The sequence below is a fragment of the Hemibagrus wyckioides genome, linkage group LG11 (genome assembly GCF_019097595.1).
Source record: "Hemibagrus wyckioides isolate EC202008001 linkage group LG11, SWU_Hwy_1.0, whole genome shotgun sequence".
Lineage (NCBI taxonomy): Eukaryota > Metazoa > Chordata > Actinopteri > Siluriformes > Bagridae > Hemibagrus > Hemibagrus wyckioides.
In genome coordinates, this window is record NC_080720.1 from 13,050,445 (window position 1) to 13,077,385 (window position 26,941).

General features: G+C 38.8%; 1 protein-coding gene and 1 long non-coding RNA gene across 4 annotated transcripts in view; one reads left to right on the forward strand and one right to left on the reverse strand.

Annotated features, from left to right (window-relative positions):
• The window catches only part of LOC131361374 (uncharacterized), a 37,775-nt gene extending 26,283 nt beyond the window's left edge, over positions 1-11,492 (reverse strand). The window contains exon 1 of the long non-coding RNA XR_009206028.1: positions 10,949-11,492. This is a non-coding gene — a long non-coding RNA (uncharacterized LOC131361374). The remainder of the gene's footprint in view (positions 1-10,948) is intronic.
• lpp (LIM domain containing preferred translocation partner in lipoma) overlaps positions 1-26,941 on the forward strand; it is a 217,050-nt gene that overhangs the window by 89,296 nt on the left and 100,813 nt on the right. For all 3 annotated transcript variants that reach the window (XM_058402435.1, XM_058402433.1, XM_058402434.1), the window contains one exon: positions 2,786-2,982. In XM_058402435.1, coding sequence (XP_058258418.1) covers positions 2,790-2,982 — 193 coding nt within the window. In that variant the 5' untranslated portion in view covers positions 2,786-2,789. The remainder of the gene's footprint in view (positions 1-2,785; positions 2,983-26,941) is intronic.

Consider the following 26,941-nt stretch of genomic DNA (forward strand, 5'->3'; position numbering starts at 1 on the left):
CCTCATGACAGTTGACATAAATCTCCATAAACTTTGCTTTAGCAGCTGTCCACTGTCTTAAAGACTGTTTCAGCAATTTTAATGTCAGTGAAACTTGAAATATTTCCTCATGGGTCATTGTAAACCCGGGGAAAATAAATCCTGGGATATCTTGTTTCACATTTCACACTGCTCATGCTTTACACGGGGTTAACAATTAATCTTGCACTATAATCTGACTATTAAACTGACATTGTAAATTCCTAATCCCTAAGTTAACATTCTTATCTGCATATTTACAGTGTCAACAGCCGTGATCAGATAAATACAGCGCACAAGCGGTTTAATTAAAGGTCAGGCTTTGGCATCAGTGAGGAAAAATGTCCCTATGCAATTCCTTCTTGGTTGTTGAAATTCTCCTGAGACTCAGATAGGCAAAATAAAAAACTAAAGAATATGATTTTTATATATTGCATTGTTAAACCTGCTTTGGATCAGGGATCATAACCTCACGTAAAGAGTGGAACTAATTCAAACAAGAATCCTAAAGTACTGGTGTGAAAGGTTCCTGTATGCAGGGTTTTAGGACTCCAATGACACAGGGTTCAGTGGAGTGTGAAAAGCCCTTAGATGGACATTATACCTGAGGCAACTGATGTAAGGTTGTATCATAACACTTTCCAGATTGACTTGGGTCACTGACTTTCTAGCTTCTGTTTTACCAAAAATCTATGTTTACTTATATGTTAGTGAAATTTGTCCCTGGTGGTCTGGCAGCAGGATCCCACACTCTCACCACCGTAGCTTGGGTTGACCCAAGACCCAGCAACTGAAGGGTTAGAAGAAGTTGTTTTTTTTATTTTCATTGCCATATATAGCTGACGCAGTACACAGTGAAATGAAACAACATTTTTCCAAGACCCTGGTGCTACATAAAACAACATAGAGCTACAAAACACAGAGCTATGGACTTAAAGTAAGTTGTCCTAGGCTTAAACTTACTTTAAGTCCATAGGTCTGTTATGTAGCTCTATGTAGCCTGTTGTCATGTGCAACCTACTGCAAACAGTGCAAGACAAAAAGACAGAAAAAACAAAGCAAAACAGTACAGGAGAGATACGCAACATATCGCAGACCAGTATACATTCTGTATAATATGTTATAAAGTACAGTGTGCAAAAATAAGAGATCTGTAAACAAAGAGGGTTCTTGTAAATAAAGTGTCTTTTGTGGTCCATCATCAGGACCCTACACTCTCACCACCATAGCCTGGGTCCGGGTTAAGAAATGGAAATGTTGCAATCAGGAAGAGCACTTGGCGTAAAACCTTTGCCAAAATCAAAATATGTGGATTGGAGACATCACGTTGTTCTTCGCAGCAGCCGACATCATGTATGTTAGTGAAAGGAAGTCTTTGGTCATCTGGTAGCGGGTGAGATGAGGACTTTTGTCTGTAATTAATCACATTTTGGTGCTTAAGAATAGTAGTACTGTGAATAATACTCTGCGAGCGTCATCTTAACAACATCATAACGTTAACACTGCTTTTTTTTCCATTCAGTACTTGATGTTTTCAGGAAATCTGGATTCCATTATCATGAGGATTTGCTTAAGGCATGCTAGCTTGGGTGCTACCTCACCTGACATCACCACGCTGTTCTCTCGAGTCCAAGCTAAATGAACATAACCACACGTGCTCTTCGTTATCCTGTTATAGAGCTCTGTGTGGCTGCACACCGTCTTCTGATAAAACACACATGTTTCGGGCCTGCTGTGGAAATCTGATCCCCAGTCACTACAGGTGTCTGTCATTTTTTTTTACCTCCATCAACACCGTTTCAGTCTCAACCGTCAGAGATAGAGAGACAGAGAGAGATCTGCTGTCATGTGACATGTCTCATCCACACATTACAGCTTTCCCTTTCTATTTGTGAAGCCCAGGAGACTGGCTTGGACACACCATTCCCTTTCAAGCCCTCATCACATTCACTCTGAGCTGTTGACATCCCTCTGGTGTTTTTATTAAGCTGAAGATTGCGTGCTGTTGACGTTTGCTACTAATTCTGGACGGGTGACATTTCAGGAGATTAGAGCATGTAAAGTAGCCTTGGTGCTCGGCCAAGTCCTCGAGCCAGGTCCACTTCCACCATGGGATTATATCTCAGATTACAGATTCACACACTGTCTGGCGCCTTTGGCACCACTGGGAGGATTCGAGGAAAGATTTACACAATTTATTGTTGTGAAATGGGGCAGTCATTTATCTGGAACAATGTTCATCCTTGAAAATGACTGAAGGTGACTGAGATAGAGAGAGAGATATTAACTGAGAAATTAGGGGCATGTTGCTCTCTAATCAGTGCTTCAGAAACGGCCTGAGAGAATTAGATTTCAGGCCCAGTGGCAAATCAGTATCACTGTGAATAAGCTAGGATTATTCAGTTAGTAGTACCACATTGCTGTGAATGTAATAAAAATCTGTTCTCTGGTGTACTTTCAGATTGTAGTTTTGTTTTAGAATTTGAACTTTCTACCTTTTAATCACAAGAACAGAACAAAAAGGTCATAGATTAATATATTAAAAGTTATTTTCCTATTATTAAGTATTTGAACTTATGAGAGGGAGGGAGGGAGAGAGAGAGAGAGATGGGGAGAGAGAGACAGCGAGAGAAGAATAGACATGTGATAGGATGCCACAGCTGTTAGTGGCTAATACTTTCAGTTATCAGTAGTAATAATAATAATAATTAGTAGTAGTATTACCTGTATTTTTAAATTTGTTTTGCATTGTGTTTTTTTCATGCAGAATCATGTGGAGTGGCCAGAACAATGGGAGCCAGCACGGTCATGTGACTGCCAGAATGGAGACCAGTTTGCCAATGGGAACCCCGAGCATCTCGGTATCACAACACCAGGCTCCGAAAAAGTTCGCTCCTGTCGTGGCGCCCAAACCCAAGTTTAACCCGTACAAGTCTCCTGGGGACGCTACACACGACATTGCAGGTGAGATTACACAAACTCCTCATTTATCCGGGCCTGAGCATCTCCAAGGCGTCTAAACACTGTTGAATCTAAATCTAGAGATTAGACAAATGCGTTTCATGGATTGATAACTTCTGAAATTGACTCGCAATATACAGTAGCTCTGTTTGTATGATCTGTTTGCTTCTGTTTAATGTATTCAGACATTCTCGCCAGCTCTCGCTGTCTTCTTTGCCAAATGTGACAAATGTGCTAAGCATTGTTTTTATTTTATTTTATTTTTTTACACCATAAGCACACAAACTATAGTGGAGCTATGGATACACAGGACAGATGATTATCCGCAAGCATTACTTACCACATTACTGTGACAATGGCAATATTTCACTCTGGAAGCAAAACTTCATTAGTTTATATCATAATCAGCTCCTTTTACAAAGCCGCAGTCAGTAGAATTTATTGTGTGTATTGAAGCTGAAGGAGTTCACTGTATACTGCAAAGGAATGCTCACTAATACCCAGTCTGACCTATACAGTCACTTTATTAAGGATGTCTGTACACCATTCATGTAGTTAGCCAATCAGCAAATGCCATGACAGCAAAATCATGCAGATTCAGCTTCAGTTAATGTTCACATCAGACAACAGAACAGGGAAGAAATGTAAACTCAGTGGTTTTGACAGTGACATGGCTGTTTGTGCCAAACAGGCTGGTTTGAGTATTTCAGAAACTGCTGATTTGTACTGCTGGTATGGCTGGATTTTTCACACACAACACATCCATTTGTGTGGGCGGAAACGACTTGATGAGAAAGGTCAGAGGGGAATGACCAGAATGGATCAAGCTGACAGGAAGGCTACAGTAACTCAAATAACTACACTTTACAACTGCGGTGAGTGAAAAAGCATCTCAGAAAGCACATGTTGAATGACAAGGCTCATGGGCTACAACAGCAGAAGACTGCTTTCTGAGTATAACAGAAATGTGAAACTACATTGAGCAGAGACCAATCAAGAATGGACACGTTATTGTTGTTGTCATCGTGTTCGGGCTGCTCTGTGTTCAGGGACGCAATAGTGAATCATCCGATCCACATACAGTGGAACCTCGACATGTGAATACCCTCCCTTAAGAGTTGAAATTTTTCAAGAAATTTGCACTGGCATACGAAACATTTTCGGCATAAGAAAGAACCAATCGAACGCCAGAAAAGTTGCCTGTATGTCTAGGAGCCGTTCAAAATTTGTTTGGAAAGCCAAGCGAAGCCAAGTGAAGCGAGTTTACAAATTTGACTAATTTATTTTTAGCCAGAGAAAGCCGTTTCGAAAGAGTCAACCCACGATATCAACGTTTAAAAGCTACATAATTTCTCACGCATTTTTTTGTTGACAGTTTTATTTTTAACCCAAGCTTTGTGGCATGACTTCCTGTGAAGACCCTTGACCCTTTGGAATTGGTAATATTGGTAATATTTTTGGGTGGCTGGAACAGATTATCTGCATTTGCATTATTTCTTATGGGAAAATTCGTATCACAGTATGAATTTTCGCCTTAAGAACTCGCCTCCAGAACGAATTAAATTCGTATTTCAAATACAGGTTCCACCATTATTGATTTTGGCACAGGTTTTACACCGAATGCCTTCTTGACACAACCCTCCTGTTGTATCCAGGCCGTTTTATCCGGATTAACCCCTCAGTATCTTGTTTGGTACCCTGCCTGGGAATCAAACCAGGGTCATAGCAGTGGACCACCAATGACTGAGACTGGACAAGTGAAAGCTGAAAAAATTCAGGGTGATGGTTTTATACTATCCAGAATAGTTTAGGCCTCTGACCAAGTAAAAACTTTAGTGTTCTTGTCTGGCTTTTGGTTGCCCTGAAATCTAATTGACTTGGCTAAAAATATTGGCAGCTAAATAATAATGTATAAAGAGCTACATAAGTTTAATATAGAGTAACGGGAAAAGAAATACATTTAATGTAGCTCAGCTTGTTTGCACCCTTCCCAAAATGTCAGCAAGTTATTGGCCAACTTTTTGTCTGTAAAATGTATAACACTTCACGATGTACATTTGATTCTGGTTAAGGATTTATTCCCCTTCTTCTTCTTCTTTTCTCCTCTCAACAAGTTAAACCACAAGGTGACTGTTACTCATAGCAGGAGATGTTGTTTGTGCCACACTTTAGTTCCCTCAGTGTTTTCACACCAGCGAATTCCGAAAAGTTCTTCTCACTAAAAACCACTAGTAAGATTAAGAAGTCGACTGTGCTGTAGATACAACATCAAGCTCAGTTTCGCACCATCATGAAGTGCATTAACTTTAAACATAGCTACCATATGACAGCCTTCCTTTTGTGGAAATCAATAAGCTGAACGTACTTGACTTCTGCTCAGCAGTGAATAAAATACCAACCGCTCATACGCTTGTCTCTGGCACACAGGAGACTGATTTGTCCATTGCGAACTCTCACACTGCTAGAGGTCTGAGACTGAATTTTGAGAATTTACTTCGATTTTCTTTGCATATTAGATGCACAAGCCTTTCTTGGAAGAACCGTTGACCCACATGCAGAGAACAAAAAAGCTTCATATTTACTGTATGAATTCATCTACTGAATCTATTCAATAGAATGACTATTTATCTTTTTTTTTTTTTTAAGCTTATCGTTCAGGTGAGATATACAGTGTAAATATTTGGAATGTTTTCTCCCATATTTGGATGAAACTTTGAACAGATAACGAAGAGTTTACATATAACATAGCCTTCATCTACAGCTCTCTGCAACATACAGCCTGCGAAATACAAAACTAGATAAAGCTCTTGCATAAATATAGTGCCGAATGATTAAAAGCAATAATGCTGGAATAAATGGGGACTGTAGTAATCATGACTGTAAACATGGAATGAAAAATGGGCTTCAGACACAGGCGTTAAGAGACAGTGATATAAAATAAATATCATTTTTGCCATATTAGGAGGCATAGTATGATGTTTAGATTAGGCAGTATGAAGATAAATATAGCAATTTACTAGCAATAACACAGATTATATATATATACACTATATTGCCAAAAGTATTCGCTCACCCATCCAAATAATCAGAATCAGGTGTTCCAATCACTTCCATGGCCACAGGTGTATAAAATCAAACACCTAGGCATGCAGACTGTTTTTACAAACATTTGTGAAAGAATGGGTCGCTCTCAGGAGCTCAGTGAATTCCAGCGTGGAACTGTGATAGGATGCCACCTGTGCAACAAATCCAGTCGTGAAATTTCCTCGCTCCTAAATATTCCACAGTCAACTGTCAGCTGTATTATAAGAACGTGGAAGTGTTTGGGAACGACAGCAACTCAGCCACAAAGTGGTAGGCCACGTAAACTGACGGAGCGGGGTCAGCGGATGCTGAGGCGCATAGTGCGAAGAGGTCGCCAACTTTCTGCAGAGTCAATCGCTACAGACCTCCAAACTTCATGTGGCCTTCAGATTAGCTCAAGAACAGTGCGCAGAGAGCTTCATGGAATGGGTTTCCATGGCCGAGCAGCTGCATCCAAGCCATACATCACCAAGTGCAATGCAAAGCGTCGGATGCAGTGGTGTAAAGCACGCCGCCACTCTAGAGCAGTGGAGACGCGTTCTCTGGAGTGACGAATCGCGCTTCTCCATCTGGCAATCTGATGGACGAGTCTGGGTTTGGCGGTTGCCAGGAGAACGGTACTTGTCTGACTGCATTGTGCCAAGTGTAAAGTTTGGTGGAGGGGGGATTATGGTGTGGGGTTGTTTTTCAGGAGCTGGGCTTGGCCCCTTAGTTCCAGTGAAAGGAACTCTGAATGCTTCAGCATACCAAGACATTTTGGACAATTCCATGCTCCCAACTTTGTGGGAACAGTTTGGAGCTGGCCCCTTCCTCTTCCAACATGACTGTGCACCAGTGCACAAAGCAAGGTCCATAAAGACATGGATGACAGAGTCTGGTGTGGATGAACTTGACTGGCCTGCACAGAGTCCTGACCTCAACCCGATAGAACACCTTTGGGATGAATTAGAGCGGAGACTGAGAGCCAGGCCTTCTCGTCCAACATCAGTGTGTGACCTCACAAATGCACTTCTGGAAGAATGGTCAAAAATTCCCATAAACACACTCCTAAACCTTGTGGATAGCCTTCCCAGAAGAGTTGAAGCTGTTATAGCCGCAAAGGGTGGACCGACGTCATATTGAACCCTATGGATTAGGAATGGGATGTCACTTAAATTCATATGCGAGTCAAGGCAGGTGAGCGAATACTTTTGGCAATATAGTGTGTGTATGTATATGTATGTAATATATATATATATATATATATATATATATATATATAATTTTTTTTATTATTATTTTATACTACTTAGATTTGGAATATAAAGCCAGGTCCATAAGTATTTGGACAGTGTCGTTTTGCCCCTGTACACCATCACAGTGTAAAATGAAGCAGTATCAAAAGCAAATGTGCTGGAAGTGTAGTGTAATACAAATTGTTTACTACGAAATATTACATTAGTTATTACATTCATCATTGTGGAATAACTGCATTTGTTTTTCTTACATAGTTCCTCCGTTTCAAAAGTAATTAGACGAATGAACATAATTGTGAATGTAAGGATTATTTTTAATCCTTGGATGCAAATCCTTTGGCTGCTTGAAGCTCATGAATTCACCACATGCTGAGGACTGGCAAACCATATCAAGCCAGGAAATTCAGCATTTGGTAAAAAATTCTACATCTTGGTTGCTTCATTTCAAATCCATTGTGGTTGTCTATAGAGGCAAATTTGCAAAAATTGTGGCACTATCCAAACAATTACATTTAATCTGTGCAGATGAGGGATAAGAGCCTTGCTCAAGGGGCAACAGTGGCAGCTTGGCAGTGCTGGGATTTGAACTCATAACTTTCTGATCAACAGTCCAATGTCTTAACCACTTAGTTAGTGAAGATGGAAAGCATATTATAATGCAAGCTGCCATGAACATTATTATATTGTTCAGGTTGCATAAGCAAAGAAGTTCATGGACCAAAGAAGAAGAAGAGAAGAAGCAGCCTCTATTATATCTCCACATTACAATACAGCACAGTGGATTTCTTTTCTTTTTGTTGTAGCTTGTAGCTTGGTAGTTGGTGTTTGATGAAAAAATAATGTAGCAGTCACTGTTTTGCAAACATGAACCAGCTCAGTGTTCTCTAGCAGATCCTACAGAATGTGTGCAGTTTCTTCAGCTCCTCAGGACCAGAGACTAGCTATAGGGCTAGAGACATTAGTTAAAAGAATGACTTTTTTTTTTTTTTTTGATTGACATGGGTTGTGTTTCAAGCTTGACAAAGTCAACAACAAAAACAGAATGGACAGAAGAATACTTTAGTCAGGAATTAGTTTATTCCCTGCTTCAAATTCAACACATGGTGCTAGTCAAGCTTGCTAACACGAAGAACCGCTACAAAACAAATCAACCACTCAATAACTGCATTATTTATAGTCACTGATGAGTAACACTACCTCTGCTGCTGATCTGTACCTTTGTGAACCAGGGTTTTTCAGCATCTGGACCTTCACCAGCTCAGAGCTAGCTTTTATTATGCTTCTGCTTGTTCTCATTATAGAGAATCTTTTTGCACTCTTCGCGTAATGTGAGGGTTTTTTTTTCCTTGATAATTTTCTCTGCATGCGACATAAACATAGACTTCAGTGCAATCTTCAAACTAATAATTTTCCTGCACTCAGCGTAGTTGTAGGCAGATGCTGAACTTTTCAGACTTGCGTTTGTTTCAAGACTTCAGTCAGAAATGATTTTGTATTACAGTTGATCAAGCTGTTGTCTATCTTTAGAAAAAAAAAAAAAAATGCTCAAAGCACTTTTGACAGACTGTCCTCGTCCTGAATTCGCACCTACACGGAGTATTCCTGTTGCTGCCGTTCTGATGTTTTGTTGTCTCTAATGCATTATAAGGTTTAGAAAAAGGATTCTGGCAATTACAGAGAAAGTGCAAAGAGGTAAGAATCTGTCAGCTGTGTTCTCCTTCCACCTTGCAGCGTCTTTGCAAAACAGCGAACATCACATCCTGTCAGTCCCGTCCAAAAGATGAAGTGATTTTAGCGAACAGCTTGCACTTTGGTCATTTATTTAAGACTATTATTGGGGATTGGTCTCCGCGATAGCAGCACTCTTTTCTTTCACTAATTGGCTGATAGCAACTCTGTCAGATGTAGCCACGTTTCCATGGTTACAGTGCAGACTTTCTGGACCCTAAAACACTTGCTGATTAGAAACATGACTCAAACTTTATCTTTGTGATGAAAATTGCTTTAATTAAGCCATTCTATTTTTGGTATATTTTACAGCATTATGAGATGGATTGAAAGGAATGAAAGGCTTCCTTGTCTCCTGTTTTTCATTGCCTTGCTCAATTGTGAAGCACTCAGAGAGTGACGGAGAGAAAAGGGAGAAAGGGGACATTTTAGACAAATCCAGCATGGAAGCAAATAGCTGCTCCACAGCTGGAGAAACGTACCTTACTTTATTCCATCACATAGTGTTATTCTTTTCTACTCAAATAGAGTCGCTGACATTTTCCGGGGGAGATTGTAAAGTAACGTGCGTAGCTGGTACGTCTAGCACGATCAGCAGTGTAGCATATATCCAGCACAGTTCAGAGCTTTTCTTAATAATACACACACATGGACAGAATGAGTAGGTGTTGATTAGGAAAGAATCAAATACCATGTGGTTCATGGAACTGCAGTTAAAATAATGTAATTAAGTAGTTTACATTTCTTTGCTCCTTATTATTATATTTTTCTCTTTCTCTCTCTCCCTCTTTGTCCCCCCTCTCTTTCTCTGTCCGCTTGCCTGTCTGTCCCTCTCTCTCTCTCTCTCTCTCTCTCTTTCTGTCCATCTCTGTCTGTCTATCTCTCTGTCCATCTTTTTTCCTCACTGTCTGTCTCTCTGCTTGTCTGTCTGTCAGTCTCTCTCTCTGTCTGTCTCTCTCTCTCTCTCTCTCTCTCTCCCTCCATGGAGATTTGTAATTGTCATTTCTCGAAACGTAACTAATAATAGCTTGTAATCTGTATGTTTTTAATAGTACATAAGTAAGAATGTCATTTATCTTGAACAAAATAAGCCTTAAATGGTCTGTTGTTATGTAAATATATATAATAACTGTGATTAAAAAAAAAAAAAAACTAATGTATGTAAACATGTTATTACTGTTATGAATCAATTCTATGCAACGGAAATCTCACAAATCTCAGAATTGTCGAGAAACTAGTTTTTGGGAACGTATAGAACTATAAATTGTGCAATATGAACCAAAAAAAGCTTTTCTCCACTACTTGATTGAGGAATAAAACATGATACGACATGCTGTTATTAAAAAATAATCGATGACAGGGTGATATGATCTAGCCTGATATGAAATGTTGTGAGTTACTGTGACTATTGTGAACTTTTCCCATAACAATTCTGTATAAAAATAATATCTAAATTATTAGATTATGTTACAAAGTGTTTAATTCCTCTTATACAACAGAATTCGTGACTATTAGCAATTTGGTTATGTATTTATTTACGACATTTGTGTTCGGGACAGTCTAGTTCCTGTTATCGTGTGTGTTATAGTAGCGATAAACCGTCATTCTCTCACCAGACTCTGTTTCTTCTCCCTGCTGCAGTTAATGCAACGGAAAAATGCAGCCTGCCAAACCACAGTGCTCCATCCTGAAAACTTTCTCTTATCTGGAGACTTAACGTTACAGTTAACTCTGACCATTACAGCTCTCTGACACTGGAGGCTCCTTCTAAAAGATGTTCAGTAAACACTTCCTCATAGGGGAAAAAATTATGTCGAGCATCTGCCCTACAAGCCTTTGTGTACGCTGTTACCATAGAAATGATACGCATTAGAACTAGCATGGTAATATAAACCTGTGATGTTAAAGACAGCTGGACTTACTGTCTGATCCTCTGCCTTCTGCCTTCAGATTCACTGCAGCAAGTTTCTAGCTGTACTTCTCCGTGTCCTACGGCTGCTTATATGGGTGTAAAAGGTTACGGAAACACAATTTTTTTTTTTTTTTTTTTTTACTGTATTCGCCGTCCTTTATGACTTATTTATGACTAAATATTAGCGTGACTAATCCTAACACACACAAAGTACCACTGAGACCCCTGGATTTTATTCCCGGTACCTCGGAATTCCTTTGTAGTGTATTATTCAGAGCCAGTAGAAGCCGTCCATTGTCTTAGGAATCTGTGGTGTAGCGTACTATAGACACAGACAGGATAGAGAATACAGCTGATGATAAGCATGCTCTCTCTTGAGCTGCAGATGTTGACACTGATGCCTGCAAGCATTACTGGCATTCCAGGAGTTTTTAACATTCAGTTCTCTGTGGTAATGTTGCCTTTGACGGAATCTTTACGGTAGAAACGTGTTCATGCTATTATTATTGAGTTGATGTAATTTTGGAATGTAAGTACACACCGTTTACTAGAAATCATCCTACGTAGCCAGTTTGTTCATCCGTGTTGATGTAATGAATGGATTTTCTCCACACTAGACTTACTCTAAAACTCGCAACTTAATGCTATTGTTCTGTAGGAATGTCCTATACACTGTACACAGTATAACTATATATCTACATGCTCAGGCTTCCACCTCCTTTAAGCGCCTGAGTGTGCGTTATTGCGTGGTCCAAGGCCATGGTATTACTAGAGCCATCACTTTAGAGCGATTTATTTCTTTGAAATAAAGTTGTTTTGATGTAAGTTTCGTTACCTTTCCAGTCGCTGATAAGATCTGCTGCAAAGTCATTTCGCTTGTGTATCTGTGATCACAGTTTAGCGTTGAAGCAAACACGCTTCAGTTTTTACTGAGACTGTTCTCACTTTGTTAAGGGTTCCTGGAAGGGTTCCTGTTTACTCAAAATATGGCTTGAGTGTTCCAGTTAAATGGTGGTTCAGGAAGTGGCTCTACGCTCTGCTGTGATGTGCTTAACAGGCTCCATCGGGCTTTGTGGTTTACACTTCTGCAAATGGAAGGACGCATTTTTTGTATATTAAAAAATTACCCCTGAAACAACGCCGTTATCAGATAAATTATTGAACGTTTACCACAGAAATCGCAAGTATTACCTAATTTCTATTTTCACTTCTCTAGCAGGGTTTCACTCTGTTACTGAAATTAAATTTACAGATCTTGACTAACGATAAATGGAGTTTGGTATGTGTGTATGTACAGTGCTCTACAGGATGTGACTCAACATTTACTCCATAATTAATGGCACACTTAAATGGCACGCATAAAAATGAGCAAAAATGATTAAATACAATCAACAATTTGAACTCCGGCAATTGAATTGAAGAGATTAATGACAAAATAACAAAATATGTTCATAAACATACATGAATGATGTTTCGTGCTTGTTTGACCCGTTGCTCCGGCTATAGCCTCACAATATTATGCCACAATATTATATTACAATATACATCCAGTTTAAAGTGCAGTCAAGCAGAGTCGACTTTTAGCTGCGGAATTTCCGAGACAGACATGAATATGGCCGCCCACCAGATACCACGCTCTAAAGCATTGGGTTTTTTTACATTTACATTATCCTTTTTAGCAACAAGCTCACCTGCTACCTTAGTGATTATAAGTCCTCAGTGTTTTAACCAACTATGTTGATGGACCTAAAATAAAAACAGGCAGCTTCTTTTCTGATGTGGGTTTTACATTCTTCTAAATCTGTATTGCTTAAAATGGGATGGTATAACACTGCTATGCTTAGTACTCTTCATCTTGGCTTTTCTAAATTCTAATTTTGTCCACACATCTTCACATGATACGTTTTTTTTTTTAACAAACCTGTAGTCTAAAACTTCTTCAGATTGACTTGCATTAGCATGTGTATGAATGGATTGAAAAGTGTAGCATGATAGGACGTTAAGATTTGGATCCATGAAGATAATGAGCATAAACCATACTGTACATCTAAATCAGTGGTTAAGGCGTTGAACTTCTGATTAGAAGGTTGTGAGTTCGAATCCCAGGTCTACCAAGCTGCCACTGCTGGGCCCCTGAGCAAGGCCTGTAACCCTCAATTGCTCCGTTGTATAGAATGAGATAAAATGTAAGTTGCTCTTCATTTGCCAAATGCCAGAAATGTAAAGGAAATATAAATTTATCATCCTGAGGAGGAGGAGTTCCATTAACAGACTGATTCTTCTCAAGGTTTCTTCCTCATATTATCTCAGGGAGTTTTTCCTTCCCACTTTGTAAGCTCTTACTTGCTTATTTGGTCCTGGATCATATCTAAAGCTGCTTTTTTACCCAAAAGCTTCATACAAAAATGAACTTGATTGAATTTAACCAAAGAAATTAACTGCGGGACAGAAAAAAAAACATTTCGCGATGGCCATCTCAGTCTTTCAGATTTAAACACTATTGAAAAACGTGGGTACGAATTAAATTAAGAATATAAAGGGGCTTGAAATGCTGTGCATGAAGCAGTGGTCCAAATTTTCCTCCTCGAGTGTCTTGACCTTGTTAGCTATAACGAGAAGAGTCTTAGTGCTGTTGTTCTCTCCAAGGAAGACCTTTACCGAATAATAATCATTTCAGGGGGGACAATAAAGAATGCACTAAAACATTTTAGTAGCATTAACAATTTAAATGTAATGTCTGATGCTGAAGGGGAGAAGATGGTATTGTATGTCTGCTGGATGTTGTGATGGAGTTCTGTGCTCATGGTATCTGTGATGGTATACTTGAATTAATAGCACAAAGCTGTTGACTTCTGATTCATCAGAGGGTGTTAATTAATTTTCTATAACTAATGTTCGGACATTTTAACTCGCTCATTCCAACATGGTATTGTTACTATAGTAACAGCAGTAACAGTAACTTGCTTTTCATAAACATCACCAGCACCACCAAGTTGCCACAGTTGGGCCCTTGAGCAAGGCCCTTAACCCTCTCTGCTCCAGGGGTGCTGTATCATGGCTGACCCTGTGCTCTGACCCCAACCTCCAAGGATGGGATATGCGAAGAAAGAATTTCACTGTGCTGTAATGTATATGTGACAAATAAAGGCTATTTCTATTTTTAAATAAAAGATATTGAAAACACACACGTCTGTGAGGAGATGTTTAGTTAGAGTTTTTTTTTTTCTGGAGAAGTCTCCAGTCTGATCGCTTTGTTACAGTCCGAGGTAAAGGTAAAGGAAGAGAGTTTCTAGGTAAGATTTCTTGATTGCTTTTTGTCTTATTGAATTGAAGAAATGCCAGTGAAGGGAACAGTGTTTGTAGCTGTTGTGGCGTAAGTGAAAACAGGAAGTGGGTTATTAAAAAAAAAGTTAAAAAAAGTTAATTAAAAAATCATGTTATTTATAAATAAAAAATTGGAGTCACCAAAAAACTGTGGCATAAGAGAATTAAAACATTGCCTTAATTTTTTTCCTTATCAGATTTATTGAAGAAATATTGAGAGTCTGCATTTGTGTGCAGAAAATTTATTTCTTTTTTAAAGATCTGATTCATCGCACCAAACCTGAGAAGAAAAAACAAGTACTGCATGTGGACAGTAATGTCCACTTCCTCCAAATGGTACTGTTGTTTTGAACAAGGAAGACAGTACAGATTTTCTTTTCTTTTTCTTTTTTTTTTAGCAGACATGAAGGTCAGCACCAAGAAAAAGAGAATAAAAGGCAATTTGAGATTTGTGTGTAGCATTGACTCTTTGTGTTGAGAGGTGCGTATTTGCAGAGTGGCGGGGTAAATCGTGGCCTCGAGTCGAGTGGAGCTCATTAGGCCTACATTACAGAGGATAAGGGCAGCTAAAAGGCCAGCAAGCTAATTGACTCAGTATTAGTGGAGATAAGTGAATGTGTCAATTATCTGACCAAGGGTACTTTATTTTAAGTAGAGAACATAATAGGAGATAAAGCGAGCAGTAATAAGGAGCAAATCCAAAGGCACTTGGCCGGATGTAAAGGGGGTTTACACGCTTAATGAGGTTTTCAATAGAACTGTTCACACTGAGCTCATTTCAATGCAGAAACAGAGCAAAGAAAATACAGACTTTTGTCCTGTGTGTGTGTGTCAGTCTGTCTGTTGGTCTGTCTATGTGTCTGTCCATCTGTGTGTGTCTGCCTTTGTGTGTGTGTGCGTGTCTGTGTGCCTGTCTGTCTGTGTGTCTGTCCATCTGTGTGTGTGTGTGTGTCTGCCTTTGTGCTTGTGTGTGTGTGTGTGCCTGTCTGTCTGTTTGTGTGTCTGTCCATCTGTGTGTGTGTGTGTCTGCCTTTGTTCTTATGTGTGTGTGTGTGTGCCTGTCTGTCTGTTTGTGTGTCTGTCCATCTGTGTGTGTGTGTGTGTCTGCCTTTGTGCTTGTGTGTGTGTGTGCCTGTCTGTTGGTCTGTGTGTTTGTGTGTCTGTCCATCTGTGTTTGTGTGTGTGTGTGTGTGTCTGCCTTTGTGCTTGTGTGTGCGTGTGTATGTGTGTCTGCCTTTGTGCTTGTGTGTGTGCGCGTATGTGTGTGTGCACGTGTGTGTCTGCCCGTCTGTCTGTGTGTGCGTGTGAGTGTCTGTTTGTGTGTGTGTCTGCCTTTGTGCTTGTGTGTGTGTGTGCCTATCTGTGTGTTTATTTGTGTGCTTGTTTGTGTGTGTCAGTGACTTTGTGCTTGTGTGTGTGTGTAATCTCTAGAATGGATCTACAATGCATCTTATGTTTCTACACAAATTTGTGCACAGATTTGTTTCCCTGCTTCCTGGGTTGTCTTGTCAGTGTAGCGTAAAACCATACAAATGCAAAAGAAATATTGCAGAATATGAATAAATATTCATAAGAAAGCATTTTGCAGATTTCAAATATTTTAAGAAGAACAGTTTTTTACTTTAGGAAGCGCAGTTTTATTTTGTTTGTTTTTAGAATTGGTCATTTCCTTCATATTGTCTGTTGGTGTGTCTACGGCGAGTGTGTCGGGGTACTCTGTCGCCAGCCAGATTAGTGGCAGACGTTTAACACCTGCATGTCCATTACTTAATGAATTGTGATTTTGGTCAGTCAAAACAGGAAGTGCTGAAGCCAGTTTAACAGGAAAACAAAAGCCCAGAAAGGAACGAAACGCAGGGTCGTTTTCCTCACTTGAAAAATGCTTCTTTCTGCAGATGAAGTTTTAATTTGCAGACGTCAACTAAATTTTCACATTGCGTCTTTTTTCCCCGTCTGATTTGAATGAGTTATTTGTGCTAATGCGTGTTTAATATTGTGTACTCACACAGTGGACGTGTGTACACAGTGGCTTTGGGTTTTTTGGAGTTTAAACACACAGTTACACACATCACGGTTTGGCATCTGCCTGCACACTCAGTCTACTGCTATGTTGTGTTCAAACAGGTTTTGACTACTACAGCGGGCAGGATGTGGAGGTTACACCGATGGAAAAATACCAAATAAATTTACCAGATCTTCATGAATGTTAACTGGTTTAAACCTAAATGTTTTCTTTCACATTATGACAGAATAAAGACTGTTTTTTTTAGTCATTGTGTTTGATGCATCCAAATTCTTTGAGCTCTTTTTATCTCAGGCTGGTGAGTCAAAAAAGCAACACTCCAAATGACGTACGACAATGCGTAGACTACACAGACAGGTACAAAAATACATGTGTAAAGAACAACACAGCATATACTGCACATACACTAGGTTGTATTGTATATAGGATTCATGATCATTGTGTTGCTGTTAATCCATGACGTTCCTTGACCTCAGATATTGAGTCAATATTCAATATTACACTACTGTCTTCCTAAAACTCATAGAAACATTTCGGCATTCCATGAGCCAAATATGTTCCTTTTAAAAACAGGCATGTTGGTTATCACAGAGTCGCCAACATCGAAATTCAGACAGAGACAAACAATTTCATTATCATGTAGGAAGCGCAAACATTTTGATTGATATTATGGTTGTTTTAAGAAAGTGATTTAATATCAGTACTAGCTTGTGATTTGGGAAAGAATAACGAGCAATATTAGCTAGCTAGCTTGGTTTTTTTTTTTTTCAGTGTATCAAATAGCAGTGAGAAATTGGTAGTGCAGCAGCTCCTTCATTTTTTTTTTTTTTTTTTAATTGACCACAGACATCACAGTCCTGCCTCTGTGTTTTCTATTCTCATATGTCAGAGACTTGTGAATTCCCAGCTCACAATAAAGTCTGCTAGCAGTGGCATATACACTTCCATCATTGCTTTCTGTCAGAGGATAAGGCACTTGGTTGACCACAGCTTTATCCAAGGAGGAAGAAACATACAATATCCAGGATTTTCACATGTTGCCCTGGCAAAGGATCACAAATCGAAAGGATAAACCATAGACGTAGGCACCTGTACTATAATACTGAAGCAGTGGCTACTAAAATATATAGAGGTTGTTGTTGTTGTTGTTGCCACCTCAGATCTTCTGATCCACATATTTTGTTTTAGCATAGGTTTTAAGCCGGATGCCACAATGATGCAACCCTCTCGTTTTATCCGAGCCTGGGACCATCACTGAGAATTAACGTCTCAGTGTCTGGGTTGGTTCCCTGCTTGGGAATTGAGCCCAGGCCACAGCAGTGAGAGAAATATTAAAACATATAGAGATTATTTGAAATAAGAATGATTATATCATTTCCATAATACATCTGTCTCTAAAACTACTGCATGCTGTGAAACACACTTGATTGATATATGACAGTGCACCATGGTTCTACCATCGCAGCAAAAAATTATTTGGCTGAGGGAGATGCAGGGCTGACGATGCATTCGTGAAACCCATTCATACAGAAATACAGTGCTGCAAAAGTAAATACACCCCTCTTACATGCTCTTGGGTCGGTTGTTTTGGTGTACGTCTGAATGCTGTGTTCATGACTGCCTAACAGAAGCACAAAGAGCGGGGAAACACACCAGAGCTCAGTTCAATCTGACTAAACACTGCGTATGTGAACGTACCCTAAGGAGAAATTTCTAGAAATTGTGCACTAAATGCCAGGGAAATAGAAATTGCTGTCTTGGGCCATGTTCACTCTAATACATATGCATCTGAAAGCAGCACTGTTATTGCTCCCCATCTCTCTCTCTCTCTCTCTCTCTTTCTCTCTTACTCATACACACACACACACACACTTTTTGAAAGTTTATAGTTTATACAGACTGACACGACTATCATTGAACATATGCAGATTGTTCATATCACCCGAATTAAGACGCTTACACCATTATCACTGTTTACACTGTTTTCACAGGTTTGAGATGTGTGCCAGTAAAAATGGATATGTTGACAGAAAAAAATACTATTTCTGTGAGTGGTAACAGCACTGAGCATGCAGAGTACCTTCCTTAAATAGTGAATAAAAGATGCGTTCTTCTTATATGCAGAATTTATATTACATAAGTGACAAAAGCAGCGCTGATCGGAGTTAAATGTACAGATTGGGATGTGTTCAAGTTGGCTTGTTGGTACGTGGCTGAATACTGGGGTTTTAGAGTATCCTGGAGTGTTGGACTTACACTTATAATATATTAGTTAGTATATTAATATATTATGATATGTCATTATGAACCTGGCTTTGAGGGTGTTTAAGAAAATAATCCGTAAGAGGAATGTACATTATTTATATACAAATATTATTTATATACAAATATTTACCGATTTTTGGATTTATACTTATCAATTCTTTTCCAGACACATCAGTGTTTGCACTAACAGATCAGTGCCCCAGTTTAAGGAAGTCAAACCATAGTCTTGGGTTTGTATAAGTGCAGTGTAGGCCTAGTATTCACTTCAGCATTGTATTCTTCTTTATTTCCCCATCACAGAAGGGTTTAGGGAGTTGACAGCGCCACCACACCACACCACACTACACCACCCCCAAACCCCTTGCTCATGTAGCATAAAGAGTTTGGCATGTCATACCCAAATGGTTATGCTTCCGCTAAAATAAACACAAACTCGATGTTTCCTGGCGCCACACAGTATAAAAATAGCTAATTTTTTTAATACTTTTCTGCTAGTTCTCTTTTCAGAACAGGCGGTCCGCACTGCCCGTGTCTCCTCAACCAATATTTTCTCCCTTATTTCTCTTGTTTCACTACAAAACAAGCAACAAAGTCACAACCCCAAACAAAACTGAGCGTAAACTATAAGAGTGGTGTACAGTGCACTCAACCTTACAACAAGTGTGAACAAGATACATACAGGATGTGGTAGCTTAGTGGTTAAGGTGTTGGACTATTGAGCAGAAGGTTGTGAGTTTGAACCCCAAGCCACCAAGCTGCCACTGCTGGGCCCCTGAGCAAGGCCATTAACCCTCAATTGCACAGCCATATAAAAATGAGGTAAATTGTAAGTCACTCTGGATAAGGGCATGTGTCAGAAATGTAAATGTAGAAGTTTCATACTGGTGTCCAAAACAGAGAAAAACAGCTCACTGGTTCATGTGAAGAAATGTCTTTTAGATATTGGGAGAGGAAAAGGTGTTGAAATTCACAACCGTTATTTTTCTGCATAAAGTCTCACCTGAACCGCTGACTACAGAAACTCTACTTAAATAAAGTATACACTAATTAAGTAGACGTTAATAAGACGTTATGGTTGTAATGCAATTTGGAAAAACATTTGCCAGTGTGAAAACTAATCAGTAATGATGTTTTTCCATGAAATGAGTACAGAACTGATCCTGGGTTAGACTCATGTGTTAGAACCAACTGTTTAAAATAACCATAGTGGACATGTCTGTCTCTGATCTCTGTAGCTAGAAGTATGGACTTTTTTTTTTTTTTTTTTTTTTTTTTTTTTTGGCGTCACTCTCTCGTCAAATTTAATGAATCAGTTTTAAACATCCCCAGCCTATAGCCTGAATTTCATTCGTTAATTTTTGCATCTGCTGACACGACATGTCTAATGTCCACTGATGATGAGACAGCTAACACAGAGAACAGCAGGACACTCATTACTCACAGACACCGCACAGCATGCACCAGCAGCCCCTGCAGAGTGTGACATTTCCAGCAACATGCCCTAAAGCGTGTCTCTGCTCTTCGTTACACGGGTTCGCTGCAAACGACAGGGTTGTTCTAGTGCGGACAAGGCCTGGCGCACTGTGGAGTCATAACATAGATGTCTTTGAATGTCTGAAATATTGAATGGGGGAAGGTGTGTTCGTGGGTGGAATAAAGAAAGACAAGCGTGTCTCGGTTTTAACTTTGATTTTTCACAACACCACTGAATAGAAAAGATGTTGATGTAGATTTTGGCAGCTGATTATCAGGCTCATTGATTGTCGATTTGTTGTTGTAGTTTTCCTTGAAGAAACCCCCACAAAAAATAGTTCATAATAACATATAAACTGGGGTTAGGATAAGTAGGGGAAGTGGTAGCTTTAGCTTAATGGTGTTTAGCCGATCTTTTTACTTTTAACTAAGCAAAAACCAACAAATAAATACACTTTACATGTTGCTAAAAGTATGCGAACACCTATGCCTTCTAGATATGTTGAAGTTGAACATCCCGTTCCCTCCCATAGCCTGGCACTGATATGGAGTTTCCCCACCATCCAGAGCATTAGGGAGATCAGGCACTGGTGTTGGGCAAAAGCAAGGCTGGTGTAGAGTCAGAGTTTCAGTTTATCCTGAAGGGCTTGAGGTCAGGGTTCTGTGCAGGACACTTGAGTGCTTTCAAACCAATCTCGGCACTTGCTTTGTGCAGAGCTTGCTTTGTCAGGCCTCTTATTTCCAGTGAAGGGAAATTGTAAAACAAATGCCCATTTAACTTTGTGGCAAAATTCAATTCAATATAATTTGTATTTACAGAAAGATCATTTCAGCAGTAAATTATACATTTATAATATATATTTATTCCTAATGAGCAAGCCAGTCAAGACCTCAGTAGTATGAGCCAGGTTAGTAATGTATATGAAGTGTGCATAGTAGTGCAAATAACAGTTGCACATTATGACTGTTTATACATTACACAATATAGAGTACAGAATGTGTGAGTAGTGCAAGCAGCAACAGTGAGTAACATATAGGGATGATGTGATGAGTGATGGAAAGGAAAAAAACAGACTCATAAGGAAACCTATCCTCATTTAGATGATGCTGAATGGTGTGATTACATCATTTCCTTTCTGTTACTGTGTACTATGTGGACAAAATGTGCAGTTGTGTAACCAGGAAATTCATTTTGGTTGACTAAAAACATTAGCTGAGGCATGTTGGTTATAACAGAGTCGCTTAGTTGACAGTAATGTCTGTCTTTTTGAAGTTATCCGCATTTCACTGATAGACACTTGAGTGCAAAACTGATTGTGGCAGTTACAGTCTAAAAGCCATCAGAGTAATTATAGTCCAAAGCCGTCATATCAAAACTGTAGCAGAGGTTTGGGAAAATCTATCTATCTATCTATCTATCTATCTATCTATCTATCTATCTATCTATCTATCTATCTATCTATCTATCTATCTATCTATCTATCTATCTATCTATCTATCTATCTATCTATCTATCTATCTATCTATCTATCTATCTATCTATCTATCTATCTATCTATCTGTCTGTCTGTCTGTCTGTCTGTCTGTGTCTGTCTGTCTCTGTCTGTCTCTGTCTGTCTGTGTCTGTCTATCTATCTATCTATCTATCTATCTATCTATCTATCTATCTATCTATCTATCTATCTATCTGTCTGTCTGTCTGTCTGTGTCTGTCTGTCTGTGTCTGTCTATCTATCTATCTATCTATCTATCTATCTATCTATCTATCTATCTATCTATCTATCTATAGCCAATAGTAACTCTGCCAATAGTAAAAGTAGCTCTTCTATAATTAACACAGGTGAAAGGTGAGAGAATGAAATGGCAAAAACCTTTTACAGATAGATGTAGAAACCTGTTTTACACAGCTTTTCCGCCTCCAGATGTATAAATGGAATGTGAACAATACCCTTCATGGCTGCTGTGTCTGCACGTGCACGTGTCCTCACGTGTCCCTGACTTAAAGCTGTGAGTTTGAACCTCAGGACTTTGTATACCTCTGGTTTAGAAAGACCCTTTATTGAAGAATAAGTACTCAATCTTAGCAGGTGATCTGCATATTCAGCAACACAAACTTGTTTATTTTTTAATATAATTTTCTCCACCACCTTTTTTTCCAGGCAAATGAATAGTTTGAATTGTTCATGTAATTCTCTTGCTTTGCTTTTTTTTTATTGCTAAATGCTAAGGCCTGCATGCTCATAGCTGTGATGGGTGTTTAGTTTAGTTGACGCAAGCTTGTAATGCAGATTTGTAAGGAAATAGAATCCAGTCACATCGCTAGTATTTACTGTTTAAATGGATTGAAGGTTTTTTGTAAGAAATGCTACAGAATGTATGAACTCATATTTTGGCTTACTGCCTTTAGCAGTGTTGTAAATGAATGTTTTCCTCAAAAGTATTTTACTTGAAGCACAGGGTCTCACTTCTTTAACATGCTGAAATGTCAGGTAGTCATGTTAATTAGGAGCTACAACTTGTGCACTGCAACTATTTAATCATCTACAATTTTGCACTGCCGTGATATTCAGTGGCATTTCCTTAGATTATATTTTATTACTAGAACAGCCAAAGTTCATGCATGCTGTGTAGGAGCGCCTCAGTTTATTAGCGTATACTAGTTATCATTTAAAAATATGTCAGTTTCTCCTCAGGGAAACATAGAAATATGCATCTGGAAGGATTTTTGCAATGGGTTTAGGTGACAGTGCCTGGAAGCCCTGCCCCCTTCTGATTGTCTGGCTTGAGTGTTTGTGAGTGTGTGTGTGTGTGTGTGTGTGTGTGTGTAAGAGTGTGAATGAGAGTGTGTATGTGTGTGTGTGGGGGTGTACACGTGTATTAGTGTATATATGCGAGTGACCGTGTGTGTGTATGTGTAGAAGGTGTGCGCATGTGAGTGTGTGAGAGAGTGTGTGTAGGTGTGATTTTGTAACTGAGTGAGTGTGTGTACAAGGGTGTACATGTTCATGTACATGTGCGTGTGTGCGCGTGCGTGCATGTGTGTGTGTGTGTATGATGCCCTGTGATGGAATAGTGTCTTATCCCTAGTGTATTCCCACTTCATACCCAGTGTTCCCAGAATCCATGACCCTGACCAGTCTAAGATGGTTGCTTAAGATAAATGAATGACTGAATACTATTGTAAAGGATTTTTGAGCATTCTATACGCTGCTGCTCTTCACCCTTTGACAGAATATATTTGCACTCCAGCAGCCGCCATGGCCTTTTTGACCAACTGATCCCTCTGTCTCTCTGCTGCCTTTATTGCACTGTTCTTGGAACGTACCCAAAGGTGTTGTCGAAGAATGTTAATTTGAGCTTTCACTTGGCTCAGCGTGCAGCTGCTTCCATCAATCATTTTTCACATTTTTAGAGAATGAATCGTCGCTGCCTGACAGAGCAGAGAACATCCAACACCGCTCTGCTCATATAGTCCAGCGCTGGAAGCTAGAAGCGTAGTGCAGCTCTCACTGTACTTTCAGTTCTGTCATCCCAGAACCATCAACAACAGTTCACATGGGTGGGGCAGTATGTGTAGTGAAGCCTGGGGATGGTTTCATGCTTTTTTCTCAAAATTATGATTATCTACTCTTTTATATTAAAGATTATGTTTGTTTATACCCCCACAGAGTGGCCAAGATGCGTTTGCTGGTAGCATTAGCATCTTTTACTTCAGTAATGATTATTTTATTTTTTAAAAAAAAGGTACCTCAGCTGTAAACAAACAACAACAAATAAACAACAACAAAAAATAAAACTGAAACTAAATCTAAATCAGCTGCTAAAAGTAGCACGTTGTTTCTATTGAGAAACGTGTATTGACTTGCTGAACAGTTAGCTATTAGCTGTTAATGTAAACATTAACCATATTGTGTCTGTTCAGGTACATTTAGGAATGGGAGGGAGAAAATTTATTTTTATTTTTGTTTCAAATATCCAGTTGAATGTTTTACTATAAACCTTTATTAATGATTATTATCACTATTATTATTGCTATTAAAAGCACTATTTTTACTGCTTAATTTAATTCATTGAATGTATAACAAACCATCACAGTCTAGTTTTGCTTGGGTTTCAAATAAATCTTTTTCACACCGCAATACTAATTATCATCATGACTAGGAAAAAAACAAATTGAAAAGAAAAACCTCATTTTTAAGCAAACACTACAGGATGGTGTTAAAGCTCAGTTTCCTGATGAATTACCAGAAGAATGAAATCAGCGTGAGAAAGATGGTCTATCTCTCTGTGCCTTTTTGTGATTTTGGTCACAAAGTAGTAGTTAAGCATGTGCGATAGGCCAAGCTTTGATCTTTCTCTCTTTCTCTCTCATTTCTCTCACACTGGGTGATTGTAGGGGAACAGCAGAGTTCTCGTAAAGGACACGAGAAAAGTGGTGAGCGTATACACATGCCACAGAAGCCAAACGTCACTGATTTGCCCACACAGTGTGTTTCTGAGCACTGGGCTGAAATCTGAGCCTAATCTGTCCCACTCGTAAGTTTCTTTTTGTGTGTCTTTTCAGCTTTGTGGTTAATGTGGCTCCTGAAAGTGCTTTTCTTCATCATATAAAGCAGCATTAAGGATTTTCTCTAAGACCTGCTTTTGATGTACTGAGGAATTCGAAGGTTAGATATTGTGGCTTCACATTTCAACTATTAAAGCGTGCTTTCATTATTTTGCAGACAACTCGAGGATTGTTGGCCTTCTTGATAAAAAACGAGCAATATATTTCAAACATCAGATGGTCTTCGTGGAACATAAGAGCACAGAACCTTTTTCTTGAAATGTATAATAACATTAAAGTAGACTTGTAGACGCTCCTTTTATTCAAAATACTTACTCCTTAATAGCGTTGGATCTGTGCATGAGGATTTTGTGTGTAACATAATCATTTTGGTGTTTCAAGGTCATTATCTTGTTAAAAGATTCATCTTTGGCTAAGTCTTAACCTCATGGTAGAGGCAGCCAGATTTGGGGTTAAAATTTAATCCAGCCTACAATCTCCAGCCTGGATTTTATAGAGTGTTTGGGGGCTTTGGTTCTACATAGCCCTTGTTTTACTTCATACTGTACATGCAGATGTAGCTTGTGTACAAAAGAGAAAAAAAATCCCACAGTATTCCAGTTGCAGCTGAAGAAGTTCAGGTCCTGCAATGATCTTAATACTTAACATTCAAAGTAACAGAACCTTTTTCCCTCTTTTTACCAGAGGCCAAAAAATGTAATTTCTTCCCATTTTGTGGGTTCAGCATCGAATGTCTTTGACACGTCACACTCTACTGTGCTGGTTAATGGCTTAAATGAATATAGACACTCAGGGCTTTAAGAATTTATAGATTTTCATAAGTATTTCTGTTTTTATCTAGCTCACTAGGGGAAATACATATATATATTACATTTAAAAAAATTTTTTTTACACATTTCTATCTTCAAAATAAATGATATTAAACCCATTTCCGCTCCAAGTGCTTGTTCATAACCATATCTAAAATATGAAGGCATTATCTTTAGCCACTTATATTTAGTGTAAGGTTATCCTAACAGAGGGGAAAAAACAAACGTCTCGCACTGAAAGTCAACACAGTCCTGACTCATTTTCTATCAGGATAAAGTAATTTATTTGTTTATACTGACCGACACGTCTGATTTGAACACTGATAAACTGGTAAAAAGGGAATAATGATCTTAGTTAAAAAAAAAAAAGAAGAAAAAGGGAAAAAAAAAAATGCTTGAGTGGAATGTTTGAATGGCTGTATGTACATTTTCTTTTATACAGTCATTTCTAGCTATTCTCTTAAAGGGTACCAATAATTCTGGAGTTAACTGTATTCTCAGAAGCTATAAAAAGCTGCAGAACCATAGTTTGATTTCCATAATATATGTAGGTGGTTTATGAAAAGGGTAAAAAAAAAAAAAAAAAAAAAAAAACCTTCACATTATCTCACTCAGTGCTTACTTTGTGATGTTTCCGTCTCACTCCTCATCTCTGATCTGTAAAATCACTCAGGCTTCACTCAAGGTTTTTTTTTTCCCTTTCCTTTTCTTTGGTGTTCTGTGTGGATGCAGATTGACTGCTGTCGTGCCTTAAAGATGTGTGTCACACATTCATTTCACAAAAACAGGGTCAGTCCTCAGTCTGCTTCTGGAAATATGTCATAATATTGAGTTCATTCGCCTGCGGCCAGCAGAGAAGAAATTTAACGAACAGTTGTTAAGTTTGTGTAAGTTTTGCTAAGAGGATGCACTGTACACATGCTCCAGTTGTATAGACTAGTTAGGAGGTGCTAAGTGGTTTAAAATCACTAAGTCCGACATTTTTGCGAGCTATTTTAGTGGCTTTTAGAATGTCATTATGCTGCAGGAAAAATAGCTTTAGTAATAACATGCTTAGTGTAGTAAAGAAACGCAGAGCTTCCTGATGAAACTGTGTTTAATGTGAATATATTTCCTTTTTTTTGCTTTTTGAGACTTTATATCTTTCTTATACTTTCTTTCTAGTTTGCCTTTTCTCTGCGGTCTTGTGTTTTCTTTCTGTCTCGTCGCTTGGCTGGTCATCAGTTAACTGTCTACCGGTTGTTATGTCACTGTCACACACACGCATGTCACTGTGGGGAGATGACAGGAAATCCAGCGATGAGAATCTCACCGTTCCTATAGAAACCCCAGGCATGCACTGCCAATTTAGATAAAAAAGCTTTTCAGACAAAACACTTCACAAAACACTTCACAGCCCTCCCTGTGCCTCGGTTGTACCGAGATGTGTTGTGATGATAAATGAGTATATGCAGCTGTCCATCCGGTATAACCTTTCACTCTATTTTTTTCCTTATTTTTATTCTAATAAATTATTGTTGTTGTGCTCTTCAGTATGTCAGA